This window comes from Argopecten irradians, chromosome 1 (assembly GCF_041381155.1).
Source record: "Argopecten irradians isolate NY chromosome 1, Ai_NY, whole genome shotgun sequence".
Taxonomy (NCBI): domain Eukaryota; kingdom Metazoa; phylum Mollusca; class Bivalvia; order Pectinida; family Pectinidae; genus Argopecten; species Argopecten irradians.
Window position 1 is genome coordinate 26,574,212 of NC_091134.1, and position 15,818 is coordinate 26,590,029.

At 38.4% G+C, this 15,818-nt stretch overlaps 1 protein-coding gene across 1 annotated transcript in view; it reads right to left on the reverse strand.

Moving 5' to 3' along the window:
* Window positions 1-8: 8 nt before the first annotated feature.
* LOC138322394 (E3 ubiquitin-protein ligase MIB2-like) overlaps window positions 9-15,818 on the reverse strand; it is a 46,062-nt gene continuing 30,252 nt past the window's right edge. Inside the window, exons 18-27 of the mRNA XM_069266431.1 lie at window positions 15,179-15,458; window positions 9,935-10,035; window positions 9,232-9,383; window positions 8,737-8,893; window positions 8,198-8,352; window positions 4,098-4,224; window positions 3,860-3,962; window positions 3,479-3,597; window positions 3,015-3,178; window positions 9-1,978 (exon numbers count right to left, since the gene is read on the reverse strand). Of these exons, the coding sequence (XP_069122532.1) occupies window positions 1,795-1,978; window positions 3,015-3,178; window positions 3,479-3,597; window positions 3,860-3,962; window positions 4,098-4,224; window positions 8,198-8,352; window positions 8,737-8,893; window positions 9,232-9,383; window positions 9,935-10,035; window positions 15,179-15,458 (1,542 nt within the window). The 3' untranslated portion in view covers window positions 9-1,794. The remainder of the gene's footprint in view (window positions 1,979-3,014; window positions 3,179-3,478; window positions 3,598-3,859; window positions 3,963-4,097; window positions 4,225-8,197; window positions 8,353-8,736; window positions 8,894-9,231; window positions 9,384-9,934; window positions 10,036-15,178; window positions 15,459-15,818) is intronic.

Below are 15,818 nucleotides of genomic sequence, written 5' to 3' on the forward strand. Positions count from 1 at the left end.
CTTCAGTGTTATTTATATAATACATTTATTTATTTAATGTACTTGGCAATATATACATTCATATAATAATTATTTCTAATGATAAATTTTAAAGTTCTGGGGCAATACAACATTGGATTACTGGACTGTTTATCTTGTAAACAACTTGTGTAACATTCAATAGCTAACAATAGGATTGGCACATCTGACCCCTGTTCATGATAAAGTCATGGAACTACATCAGGATATTACAGTGTGTACAATATTATAAGACTCTTTCATATGTGGATATGAAGGATAGGGATATTCTACCCGAGGGTCACAAAATGTAGTAAAACCCGAGGCTTGTCGAGGGTTTTGCAACATTTTGTGATCCCGAGGGTAGAATATCCCTATCCTTCATATCCACTTATGAAAGAATATTTTTCTTTCATACTTCAACGTTTTATTGTAATTTTACAAGTATAATATCCAGCCATTTTGAAATTAATTTTCGAAGAAATCCACGACTGAAAGTCAATTTTCAATACATGAAAAATTACGAGATGTTTTCAACAGAAATTCCGTTGTTTGCATCTTTTATAGTAAAACCAGTCAAGTATGTGAAAAAAATGTTAAAATTTTACCGAGGAAATAGAAATTTTGTTGAAGCCGTGACGTCACGAGGCTTTACTGCATGGGTAGCCATGCAATACAGCCTCAGGCGACATGAGTGTATTACCCTAGACCAGCCAGTATTACACCCATAGGTATGAAAGAACAAGAGGCCCAGAGGGCCTGTATCGTTCACCTGGTTTGTAATGCCAAGTAATGTTCTAAATACAGGTTCATTGTTTCTTTTCTGAAGAAATTCTAATATTTACCTCTAATTACTCTATTAGGCCCCACCCCTCCTACTCCCAGCGGGTCAGAGGCAAAATTTAAACAAGTTCTGTTCCCCTTCTCCCAAAGATGTTTCTGACAAAATTTGGTTACAATCCATCCAAAACTCTAGGACAAGTAGCGATTTATAGGAATTACCTCTATTTCCCCTATCGGGCCCCGCCCCTCTTGTCCCCGGGGGGTCAGAGCCAAAATTTATACAAGTTCTGTTCACCTTACCCCAATGGATGTTATTGGCCAAATTTGGTTACAATCCATTCAGAACTCTATGACAAGTAGCGATTTATAGGAATTACCTCTATTTCCCCTATCGGGCCCCGCCCCTCTTGTCCCCGGGGGGTCAGAGCCAAAATTTATACAAGTTCTGTTCACCTTACCCCAATGGATGTTATTGGCCAAATTTGGTTACAATCCATTCAGAACTCTATGACAAGTAGCGATTTAAAGGAAATGTTGACGGACGGACGACGGACGCCACGCCATGACATAAGCCCACCGGCCCTTCGGGCCAGGTGAGCTAAAAATTGTTCTCGAGTAAGGTTTGCATGTCCAATAATCAACAATTACATACAACAGAAGTAATTTCAATATGCATATTTTCTCTAGGGAAAATCATGATTACATCGATGAATTATTCAACAAATATGCCAAGCAAGACTGTAGTTTAAATCATATGTACTGTTCTGAATGCTGTAATATTCCATGACAAAATCTATCATTAACTCAAACATTTATATTTCCTTTGAAAAGACTTCCATCGGTAATCAAGTGAGCAAAGAAGTAAAAGTTTGTAAAAAGCACAAAAAACGGATTTTGTTACACTGTTTTAAATTTTTGAATGATGGCATTTGAAAACATTTCCGTATCGCTCTTTGCCTGATGCAGATCACTTTGTAAAGTACAATACTGACATTCTTAACAAGACAAATCTGCCTACAGCAGATTTCGACTCTGGACTTCTGTGGAACAGTTGGGACATTTCTTGGCCTTGCGGCCCCCACATTCACCACAGATGTTACACAGACAGGGCACCAGCTGGAAGTCAGCTTGGTTCTCGTCACACGACATACACAGATTGGAGGGAGGAGCTGCTGGCTGTATCTTGTGTCGGACGTCTCTGTAAAAACAATTTATAAAATGGACTTTTATGGAAGGCCTATTTGTTATACTCATTCTGTTCAATGGTGTACTTTTCTAGTTTTTAATCAACTTCCCATTTAAAGCCACGTTTTAACAAGAATTAAGTGTAATTATAAGTACCGCCCGTACCACATTGTTGATTTATTTGACAATTGGGTGTGTTGATCTAATAATAATGGCCTTTAACTATATTCCAAGAATGTGAAGGATTAGACTTATACTTTTTGAGAAAAAGAGATAAGTATAGTTTAGCATCACTAAGTTTCACAATCTCCCACACCCTGAAATGAATCCTGGAACAATTAGATGTATTGGGGTGATAGAATGTCCTTCAGCTATGATTAAAGTTTGATTGTGATTGGATTTATAGTTTTTGAGAAACAGAGCTAAACGCAAAATTTTAAGTCAAGTCTTATGAATAGTTTATTATTCATAAGTTTCACAGCCTCTGCATCCCACAGCTTGATATGAATCCTGCAATTAATAGGTGTGTTGAAGTGATAAGTGATAGTGATGTCCTTCAGCAAAGTTTAAAGTTTGGTTAGGATTGGGCTTAAACTTTTTGAGAAACAGAGCTAAACATAAAACTTTAAAGTGAAATGTTGACGACGGCAACGCCGCTGCTGCCGGAAAAGTAACACCATAGTATCGTCTTTGCGAACTATCGTTGCAGGCGATACAAAAATGATGTAACTGAACCTCCAAAATTATTCTACTGTCGGTAAAATAAAATTGACTATCCAAAAGACATTAGTTGAAATATTCATTAGCAGGGACTCGACGTTTTGATATGGCACGCCAAAATCCCATATCGTTTTGTTTGTGCTAACAGATATCACTGTCACTAGTCAATAGAATGACCGAAACAGGATGGAGGCGAACTCGTAAAATAGTTCTAAATTATTTGCACTCAAAAACACGACAGATTACAGTTACTAGTTGATAAAGAAGAGAAAATACAGAAATATTCGGAAAGGCTAGAAAGAAGTTGACTAAGCTTTTACTAAACCTACTTCTCCTGGATGGCGGTACGGATCCGTTCCTTCACATTTTCATTTGTACATTCCTCAAGTGGAGTCCTTTCATCTAAGTTACGGGCGTTGTACTTAACACCACGATGGATCAGTTTCAGGGCGATTTCAATCTGTCTCTGAATACTCTCCTCAGAGGGCAAGGACTGTTGGAAATATGACAAATAATACAAATATATAACATCATTCATGAGTGGTTATAGTATATGAAATTTATTTAGAAAGTTTCAGCCACAAACTGTTAAACTTTTCTTTATCAAAGTCTGGGACCATAGTCATGGTAAATAATTCAATATCTGAATATGTTTCAAACCCTTCCCGACCAAGATAACTACTATACCATAGCCATGTTATTTCATGTTTTCTGCCTTTTGAACATATCAAAATTGGTTACATTCTAAACCTGTTACTATATAGCTCATGAGTAGAAATCTGATGGTAGCTACCTGTTGGCCATCCAAGTCCTCTCCCCTGAGACAAAGATGAAGAGCATTGTTTCCCATATCGTCCATACTATCTACATCTACAAGTGGCTGTGTAGTGGAAACTGGCTCAACCCCGTCTTCTACAAACAGGTATGAACAAGTGAGCACAGAAAGTTCTCTTAATATTGAATATTCTTTTGGTTAAATGCATTCTTTGGATCATGCATTATCTATCTAAAAGCCACATATAACAACTCTTCAATTTAAAACAAAATAAATAAATGACGAATATTATAAAATGTATTTTTTTGTTTAATTTTCAGTCTCTAGACTTATCACTTTTCAAATTTCGACAAATATGTATCTTGCAGCTACAACTTTCCTGGTATAAACCATATTTACCGAGTCCCAGGAACAGGTTGATTGTGTTTACACTTTCGTGTGTAGCGGCTACATGTAGTGGGGTCAGGCCCTTACTGGTCTTCGCTTCACGGTCCACAGAAGACTACAACATAAAACATCACACTAAACGCCCCTTGGATATGAAGACCAATCTTCTATATGGTTTTTATAGACAGTTTGGAATGCAATTGCATGAGAATATTCTATCATAGGTTTGCTTGGTCTACCGTGTACTTACCATGCCCACTAGGAACTGTACAATACCGACATGGTCATGGCAGGCAGCCAGGTGGAGGGCGGTGAAGCCATCATTCTTAGGAATGTTCACAAGGTTAGGGTTCTTCTGCAAAATCTTTCTTATTGCACTGTGGAAAGTAAAGATGCATTTAAAACATTTTTCTTTGTAATATGAGAATTTTAACATTTAGATTTAGATATCTAACAAGGACATAGTCATTCAGATCCCCCGCCAATGGAGATATCAAAGCTGAAGTAAGTTTGATTGTGGAGACTTATGTGTATGAAAAAAACAGGAAAAAGGAAGTTGAGCTAAAGAAAGATGGAGTATAATTCAAGTAGAGCGGGGCTGCAATTGTTGAATCAGGTATACAGCCTTGACATTTATATTAGACTATATACACAAAGATGGGTGGAGTTTTGCAAAATAACATTTACCATTTACCATGATGTTTTCAGCAATGTTTCCATGGTAACGGAAAAAGTGCAAAAAATGAAAACCTTAAAATAGCAAAAGGTACTACTAGACCATAAAAAGAATGTGTCTATGAAGTTTCGTGGAAATATCTATGCTGGTTTTAGAGTTATGCTCCGGAAATGAACCTGCTACAAAAATATGATATTTTCAGCAATGTTTCAATGGTTACAGAAAAAAGCACAAAAAGTGAAAACATAAAAATAGCAAAAGGCACTACTAGACCATAAGAACAATGTGTCTATGAAGTTTCATGGAAATATCTCTGCTGGTTTTAGAGTTATGCTCCGGAAATGAACCTGCTACAAAAATATGATATTTTCAGCAATGTTTCCATGGTTACGGAAACAAGAGGCCCAGAGGGCCTGTATTGCTCACCTGGTTTGTAATGCCAAGTAATGTTCTGAATACAGGTTCATTGTTTCTTTTCTGAAGGAATGTTAATATTAACCTCTAAGTCCCCTATTGGGCCCCACCCCTCCTGCCCCCAGGGGGTCAGAGCCAAAGTTCTGTTCTCCTTCCCCAAGGATGTTTATGGCCAAATTTGGTCACAATCCAAGCAAAACTCTGGGACAAGTAGCGATTTATAGGATTTACCTCTATTTCCCCTATTGGGCCACACCTGTCCTGCCCCCGGGGGGCCAGAGCCAAAATTTATACAAGTTCTGTTCCCCTTCCCCTATGGATGTTTGTGGCCAAATTTGGTTACATTCCATGCAGAAATCTACGACTAGTAGATTTAAAGGATTTACCTCTATTTCCTCTATTGGGCCCACCTCTCCTGCCCCCAGGGTGTCAGAGCAAAAATTTATACAAGTTCTGTTCCCCTTCCACCCAGGGTGTTTGTGGCCAAATTTGGTTACAATACGTGCAGATCTCTATGACAAGTAGCGATTTAAAGGATTTACCTCTATTTCCCCTATTGGGCCCCGCCCCTCCTGTCCCCGGGGGATCAGAGCCAAAATTTATACAAGTTCTGTTTCCCTTCCCCCAAGGATGTTTGTGGCCAAATTTGGTTACAATACGTGCAGAACTCTATGACTAGAAGCGATTTAAAGGATTTACCTCTATTTCCCCTATTGGGCCCCGCCCCTCCTGCCCCCGGGGGGTCAGAGCCAAAATTTATACAAGTTCTGTTCCCCTTCCCCCAAAGGATGTTTGTGGCCAAATTTAGTTACAATCCATGCAGAACTCTAGGACAAGTAGCGATTAATAGAATTTACCTCTATTTTCCCTATTGGGCCCCGCCCCTCCTGCCCCCGGGGGACCAGAGGCAAAATTTATACAAGTTCTGTTTCACTTCCAAAAAGGATGTTTGTGGCCAAATTTGGTTACAATTCATGTAGAACTCTATGACTAGTGGGGATTTATAGGATTTACCTCTATTTCCCCTATTGGGCCCGTCCCTCCTTCCCCCTGGGGGATCAGAGCCAAAATTTATACAAGTTCTGTTTCCCTTCCCCCAAGGATGTTTGTGGCTAATTTTGGATACAATCCATGCAGAACTCTAGGACAAGTAGCGATTTAAAGAATTTACCTCTATTTCCCCTATTGGGCCCCGCCACTCCTGCCCCCGGGGGGTCAGAGCCAAAATTTATACAAGTTCTGTTTCCCTTCCCCCAAGGATGTTTGTGGCCAAATTTGGTTACAATACGGGCAGAACTCTATGACTAGAAGCGATTTAAAGGATTTACCTCTATTTCCCCTATTGGGCCCCACCCCTCCTGCCCCCAGGGGGTCAGAGCCAAAATTTATACAAGTTCTGTTCCCCTTCCCCAAAGGATGTTTGTGGCCAAATTTAGTTACAATCCATGCAGAACTCTAGGACAAGTAGCGATTAATAGAATTTACCTCTATTTTCCCTATTGGGCCCCGCCCCTCCTGCCCCCGGGGGACCAGAGGCAAAATTTATACAAGTTCTGATCCCCTTCCCCCAAGGATGTTTGTGGCCAAATTTGGTTACATTCCATTCAGAACTCTATGACTAGTAGCAATTTAAAGAATTTACCTCTATTTCCCCTATTGGGCCCCGCCCCTCCTGCCCCCGGGGGGTCAGAGCCAAAATTTATACAAGTTCTGTTTCACTTCCAAAAAGGATGTTTGTGGCCAAATTTGGTTACAATTCATGTAGAACTCTATGACTAGTAGGGATTTATAGGATTTACCTCTATTTCCCCTATTGGGCCCGTCCCTCCTTCCCCATGGGGGATCAGAGCCAAAATTTATACAAGTTCTGTTTCCCTTCCCCCAAGGATGTTTGTGGCTAATTTTGGATACAATCCATGCAGAACTCTAGGACAAGCAGCGATTTAAAGAATTTACCTCTATTTCCCCTATTGGGCCCCGCCACTCCTGCCCCCGGGGGGTCAGAGCCAAAATTTATACAAGTTCTGTTTCACTTCCAAAAAGGATGTTTGTGGCCAAATTTGGTTACAATTCATGTAGAACTCTATGACTAGTAGCGATTTAAAGGATTTACCTCTATTTCCCCTATTGGGCCCCGCCCCTCCTGCCCCCGGGGGACCAGAGCCAAAATTTATACAAGTTCTGATCCCCTTCCCCCAAGGATGTTTGTGGCCAAATTTGGTAACATTCCATTCAGAACTCTATGACTAGTAGCGATTTAAAGGATTTACCTCTATTTCCCCTATTGGGCCCCGCCCCTCCTGCCCCCGGGGGATCCTTAATTTATACAAGTTCTGTTCCCCTTCCCCAAAGGATGTTTGTGGCCAAATTTGGTTACAATTCATGTAGAACTCTAGGACAAGTAGCGATTTAATGAATTTACCTCTATTTTCCCTATTGGGCCCCGCCCCTCCTGCCCCTGGGGGGTTAGAGCCAAAATTTATACAAGTTCTGTTCCCCCTCCCCCAAGGATGCTTGTGGTCAAATTTGGTTACAATCCATGCAGAACTCTATGACTAGTAGCGATTTAAAGGAAATGTTGACGGACGGACGGACGGACGGACGACGGACGACGGACGACGCGCCATGACATAAGCTCACCGGCCCTTCGGGCCAGGTGAGCTAAAAATGCAAAAAATGAAAACCTAAAAATAGCAAACGGCACTACTAGACCATAATACCAATGTGTGTATGAAGTTTTGTGGAAATATCTCTACTGGTTTTAGAGTTATGCTCCGGAAACCATTCGTACGGGGACGGACGGACGGACGGACGGAACCCATTTGTATATCCCCCGCCAACTTCGTTGGGCGGGGGATAACTAGGTATGTAAGCCCTTGACTTACTAGTTATCTCCTGACTTACTAGTTACCTCCTTGACTTGTTAGTTATCTCCCTTGAATAATTAATAGTTATCCCTCTAAACTCACTAGTTATCCCCTTGACTTACAAGTTATTCCCCTTGATTTACTAGTTATCTCCCTTGACCTAATAGTTATCCCCCTTGACTTACTAGTTATCTTCCTTGACTTACTTTTTATCTCCCTTGACTTACTAGTTATCCCCTTTATTTACTAGTTATTCCCATTGACTTACTAGTTATCTCCCTTGACCTAATAGTTATCCCCCTTGACTTACTAGTTATCTTCCTTGACTTACTTTTGATCTCCCTTGATTTACTAGTTATCCCCTTTATTTACTAGTTATTCCCATTGACTTACTAGTTATCCCCCTTACTAGCAGCAAAGTGAAGGGGAGAAAAGCTCATTCTGTTGAAGTAGTTGAGTTGTATTCCCTGCCAATCTACCACCATATCAATGAAGCGTTTGTCACCAGTAGATATCGCATCCGTAATAGCACTGTCTCCAAGGTTGTCCTACAAAATATCAATTACAGAATGTATATCATACTTGCGTTATCACTTTCCTGATTTCAAACTGAAATCACAGCAACCTAATAGTTGTAATAGTTACCTATAATACACATGTGTTGTAGAAGTGGATAATAAATTCTATACTGGACAATGGTAAAAGTTTATTCTTGTAGCAATATATTCTGTGTTATTATTTTGCAAATTTTGCTTTCTATACAGAGTTACCTTATATTGTTAGCAGTTGTTAAATAGGATGCAGTAGACCACATTTGGTTAAAATCTACTACATTGTATTTAGAAATTTATCACTTATAGAAATATAATGGATATGTTATCAATGGTATAGCCTCTAACAATCTAATGAGCTGTGCCGTTAATTTCTCCCACCTTCTTGTTGATGTCCAATTTATGTTGCTGGAGAAGTGTCAACATTGGCAAGTCCCGCTCCTGGACGGCGATATGTATGGCTGTCTGACCGCGACCATTGGTCACGGTTTTCTTTACTCCAGCGTTCAACAGAACCTCAGCCACATCTCTGTGCTTCCTAAACGATAACAACAAAGCTCTCTGTAGGAATCAACTAGAATACATATGTTGTAGGGGCCATCACTTCTGGGACTTCTAACAAGGCAGTAGTGAAGTACTTACTCCAAGCTCCACCTTCTAAACACGAATAGTGAATATTTGATAGGAGGGAAGTCCAACCAAAGGTAGAAGTGAAGTATCTTGTCCTGATTAATAATGATAGAATGGAATATCTCTACCTGTAGATATTTTTTATAATAGGACAGTTCTCTGTTCCATGTTGTTGTGTCGCCCAATCAAAAATAACTATCTTCTGTTGTTCATAATTAGCATTGACACAGAGAACTCTGTACTTACTTGCGGACAGCGGTGAGTAGAGGATCACATTTCGTTGTATCCTTGTCATTTCTCACTTCCAGGTTACAGTGAGCGTTGACAAGTTCCTTCACGACCTCTGTGTGACCTAGTTCACATGCTGTAATTATCAATGGTGGCTTTCCCATATCCCTCTATGGATCAGATATAAAAAATCATTAATTTTGAAATTTTCAAACATTTCATCCGGATTGATGAAGAACTATATCTATTTTTTTTCTCAGTACAGTCAAACTTGCTTAGTAATCACCTCTGTATAAGGACCACCTGCTTGGCTGGATCACATTGGTTTCAAATGGTCAAATTCAACACAATTTTGCACTGTGTATAAAACCACTTGGCTATAAAGACCTTTTGGTGGATTTTAAAGATTTGACTTTACATGTATATAATAATACATTTAATTTCCAATTTTCGGTGTCAAATAAACCAAATCATAACATCAATTAATTAAGACATAAATACCATTTTGGAGTCAGTATTATAACTACCTTCTATAAAATCTAACCACTAATCTAAAACCAATGCAAAATTCTGTAAAACTGATAGAAGAGAAAAAAATGGTTGATTGTAGTGTCTACAGATGAACAGTTGATAAATGTTATTAATCAAAGGAATATTAATGAAACCATGCAAGGCATGGTCACTAAAAGAAAGGTCGGTCCCACTTAGAACTGATATTCACCAGGTAAGGATTTTCCTCAAGCATGCTACGGACACGATCAGCGTACCCATCTCTGACAACTTCCTCGATTTCAGCTAAGAGTTGGTCTGTAGACTTTCCCTCTGTGACATACAATATACATAAAATAATGTAAAAGATAAGATGAGCGACTTAACACAAACAGCTACAACAGGTCTCACAATTAATTTGTGTTTTTCCAGTTGAAAGCTACCTGACCCAAGGACTCCATAATTTTTTGCTTCTATGTATGGTTGATGTTAAAAAAACAATGCTTCTATTCATGGTCTTATATTTCTTTTCAACTTAAATTTGCTTGTCCGTTTCTCAGGAAAAAAAAAGTAAATTATATATGGTGACCGTTACTTTAACAATCCAAGGAAAATGAAACTAGTCTGTTTCCCTAGTTGATACTACCCTTACAATCCTGTATAACATATTAAATATAGATTGTAATTACATAATAAAATAGTATTTGGAATGGTCATTTTTTGCTTGTCAAAGGAACTAAACAATGTGATGTGTTAAATGTGGAAATGGGTCAACATGTCAATGTACACGACATACCTTTGGTTTGAAACAAGTGAAAGAAATTAAAATAATTTATTTTAGGACCAATAGACCTTCCAAAGTATCTATTTATTTTCAGATTGTAGGAATGACATGATTGTAAATTACTGCAGGAAAATGTTAATAATGTAACTCTTTCCTGTGACAAAGTCTGAATGAAGTGCATACAGGCCTACATCTACTTCAGAAAATCAATGATTATGAAAAGAATCATATTTTTTTAATCAATGTCTAATCTTATTTCACTGCAGTGTTTCTTGTGATTTCTTTGCAATTACAAATGCTTCTACAGTTTTGAAATTTTAAATTGCTTCTATGCATGGTCCCCCATAAAAACCTGAAGTCCATGGGTGGGGTATATTTTACTGGAAAGGCACTGAACAGTTATACCAGGTCTCACAATCAATGAATATTTACAACAGGTCTCACAATCACTGAACATTTACAACAGGTCTCACAATCAATGAACAGCTACAACAGGTCTCACAATCAATGAACAGTTACAACAGGTCTCACAATCAATGAACAGTTACAACAGGTCTCATAATCAATAAACAACTACAACAGGTCTCATAATTATTGAATAGCTACAACAGGTCTCACAATCAATGAACAGTTACAACAGGTCTCATAATCAATAAACAACTACAACAGGTCTCACAATTAATGAATATTTACAACAGGTCTCACAATCACTGAACATTTACAACAGGTCTCACAATCAATGAACAGTTACAACCAGTCTCACAATCAATGAAAAGTTACAACAGGTCTCACAATCAATGAACAGTTACAACAGGTCTCACAATCAATAAACAACTACAACAGGTCTCACAATCACTGAACATTTACAACAGGTCTCACAATCACTGAACATTTACAACAGGTCTCACAATCAATGAACAGCTACAAAAGGTCTCACAATCAATGAACAGTTACAACCAGTCTCGCAATTAATGAACAGCTACAACCAGTGTCGCAATTAATGAACAGCTACAACAGGTCTCACAATCATTGAACATTTACAACAGGTCTCACAATCAATGAACAGTTACAACAGGTCTCACAATCAATGAAAAGTTACAACAGGTCTCACAATCAATGAACAGTTACAACAGGTCTCACAATCAATAAACAACTACAACAGGTCTCACAATCACTGAACATTTACAACAGGTCTCACAATCACTGAACATTTACAACAGGTCTCACAATCAATGAACAGCTACAAAAGGTCTCACAATCAATGAACAGTTACAACCAGTCTCGCAATTAATGAACAGCTACAACCAGTCTCGCAATTAATGAACAGCTACAACAGGTCTCACAATCATTGAACATTTACAACAGGTATCACAATCAATGAACAGCTACAATAGGTCTCACAATCAATGAACAGTTACAACAGGTCTCACAATCAATGAATACCTAAATAGGTCTCACAATCAATGAACAGTTACAATAGGTCTCACAATCAATAAACAACTACAACATATCTCAAAATTAATGAATAGCTACAACAGGTCTCACAATCAATGAACAGTTACAACAGGTTTCACAATCAATGAACAGTTACAACAGGTCTCACAATCAATGAACAGTTACAACAGGTTTCACAATCAATGAACAGTTACAACAGGTCTCACAATCAATGAACAGCTACAATAGGTCTCACAATCAATGAACAGTTACAATAGGTCTCACAATCAATGAACAGTTACAACAGGTCTCACAATCAATGAACAGCTACAATAGGTCTCACAATCAATGAACAGTTACAATAGGTCTCACAATCAATGAACAGTTACAACAGGTCTCACAATCAATGGAAAGCTACAATACGTCTCACAACCAATGAACAGTTACAACAGGTCTCACAATTAATGAACAGTTACAACAGATCTCACAATCAATAAACAACTACAACATGTCTCACAATTAATGAACAGTCACAACAGGTCTCACAATCAATGAACAGCTACAACCAGTCTCGCAATCAATGAAAAGTTACAACAGGTCTCACAATCAATAAACAGCTACAAACAGTCTCACAATTAATGAACAGCTACAACAGGTCTCACAATCAATGAACATTTACAACAGGTCTCACAATCAATGAACAGTTGCAACAGGTCTCACAATCAATGAACAGTTACAACAGGTCTCACAATCAATGAACAGCTACAACAGGTCTCACAATCAATAAACAGCTACAACAGGTCTCATAATCAATGAACAGCTACAACAGGTCTCTCAATCAATGAATAGCTACAATAGGTCTCACAATCAATAAACAACTACAACATGTCTCACAATTAATGAATAGCTGCAACAGGTCTCACAATTAATGAATAGCTGCAACAGGTCTCACAATCAATGAACAGTTACAACAGGTCTCATAATCAATAAACAACTACAACAGGTCTCACAATCAATGAACAGCTACAACAGGTCTCACAATCAATGAACAGTTACAACAGGTCTCATAATCAATAAACAACTACAACAGGTCTCACAATTAATGAATAGCTACAACAGGTCTCACAATCAATGAACAGTTACAACAGGTCTCACAATCAATGAACAGTTACAACAGGTCTCATAATCAATAAACAACTACAACAGGTCTCACAATTAATGAATAGCTACAACAGGTCTCACAATTAATGAACAGTTACAACAGGTCTCAAAATCAATGAACAGTTACAACAGGTTTCACAATCAATGAACAGTTACAACAGGTCTCACAATCAATGAACAGTTACAACAGGTCTCACAATTAATGAATAGCTACAACAGGTCTCACAATCAATGAACAGTTACAACAGGTCTCACAATCAATAAACAGTTACAACAGGTCTCACAATCAATGAACAGTTACAACAGGTCTCACAATCAATAAACAACTACAACAGGTCTCACAATCACTGAACATTTACAACAGGTCTCACAATCACTGAACATTTACAACAGGTCTCACAATCAATAAACAACTACAACAGGTCTCTCAATCAATGAACAGTTACAACAGGTCTCACAATTAATGAATAGCTACAACAGGTCTCACAATCAATGAACAGTTACAACAGGTCTCACAATCAATGAACAGTTACAACAGGTCTCACAATCAATAAACAACTACAACAGGTCTCACAATTAATGAACAGTTACAACAGGTCTCACAATTAATGAACAGTTACAACAGGTCTCACAATTAATGAATAACTACAACAGGTCTCACAATCAATGAACAGTTACAACAGGTCTCACAATCAATAAACAACTACAACAGGTCTCACAATCACTGAACATTTACAACAGGTCTCACAATCAATGAACAGCTACAACCAGTCTCACAATCAATGAACAGTTACAACCAGTCTCACAATCAATGAACAGTTACAACAGGTCTCACAATCAATGAACAGCTACAACCAGTCTCGCAATCAATGAAAAGTTACAACAGGTCTCACAATCAATAAACAGCTACAACCAGTCTCACAATCAATGAACAGTTACAACAGGTCTCACAATCAATGAACAGTTACAACAGGTCTCACAATTAATGAACAGTTACAACAGGTCTCACAATTAATGAACAGCTACAATAGGTCTCACAATCACTGAACATTCACAACAGGTCTCACAATCAATGAACAGCTACAACCAGTCTCACAATCAATGAACAGTTACAACAGGTCTCACAATCAATGAACAGCTACAACCAGTCTCGCAATCAATGAAAAGTTACAACAGGTCTCACAATCAATAAACAGCTACAACCAGTCTCGCAATCAATGAAAAGTTACAACAGGTCTCACAATCAATGAACAGTTACAACAGGTCTCACAATTAATGAATAACTACAACAGGTCTCACAATCAATGAACAGTTACAACAGGTCTCACAATTAATGAATAACTACAACAGGTCTCACAATCAGTGAACAGTTACAACAGGTTTCACAATCAATGAGCAGTTACAACAGGTCTAACAATCAATGAACAGTTACAACAGGTCTCACAATCAATGAACAGCTACAACCAGTCTCGCAATCAATGAATAGCTACAACAGGTCTCACAATCAATGAACAGTTACAACAGGTCTCACAATCAATGAACAGCTACAACAGGTTTCACAATCAATAAACAGCTACAACAGGTCTCACAATCAATGAACAGTTACAACAGGTCTCACAATCAATGAACAGTTACAACAGGTCTCACAATCAATGAACAGTTACAACAGGTCTCACAATCAATAAACAACTACAACAGGTCTCACAATCAATAAACAACTACAACAGGTCTCACAATTAATGAATAGCTACAACAGGTCTCACAATCAATGAACAGTTACAACAGGTCTCACAATCAATGAACAGTTACAACAGGTCTCACAATCAATAAACAACTACAACAGGTCTCACAATTAATGAATAGCTACAACAGGTCTCACAATCAATGAACAGTTACAACATATCTCAAAATTAATGATCAAAGTCTATTATATAGCTGATCATTGATGCAATATATTGTTATTTCTAAAGCTTCTTGATTCCCAACTTAAGCATATGTCATTGAAAATCTTCTCTTCTACATGAAACCCTTATCATTATAACTATAAACTTTTGCTGAGCATGGCCTTTGAGTGAAGTATTAACAATGAAGACTTACGTGTCTGACTTTTCACAGGTGTTGTTTGTTGTGTGGGAGCAGGTCCCGGCATTGTGGCTGCCAGAGCTGGAGTTTTGGCCGGCGGTGCAGGAGACGGAAGTCGGACACTAGTGGTGGGGACAGTCTTGGTTGGCCTATCATCTGGCAAGCTTAGCATGTCTGGTTCACCATCTGCTGGGTCCAGGACAGCCGGATTGAACTGAAACTTGAGGTGGCCAAAAGCCACCATCACATCGCCATAGCGATCAATGGACAGGACCTTACCCTTTTTTCCTAGTGTCTGAAAATAAATGTTACTGACTGAAATAAAAACTCATAAACATATACCAAGATAATATTACTCACTGTACTAAAAACTCAAACATATACCGTATTCGACCCAATAAGTGCCCAGGGCGTTTAAAAATTGAAGTAAATAATAGGGTGCTCAATGGAAACAAATTTCGTCTAGCCTTTAATAGAATTATTCCACAGAGTAAGCCATAAATCAATTTGCAAAAGAAATCAGAAAAAAACCCAACACATACATAAAAGTTTTCATATTTTCAGTCTGCATTTCATTCGGGGTAAGTGAAGTTGAAGCCTGAAAAGGGGGGAAGGGTGCTTATAGGGATGCTTACCGGCATTGGATGGAATAAGG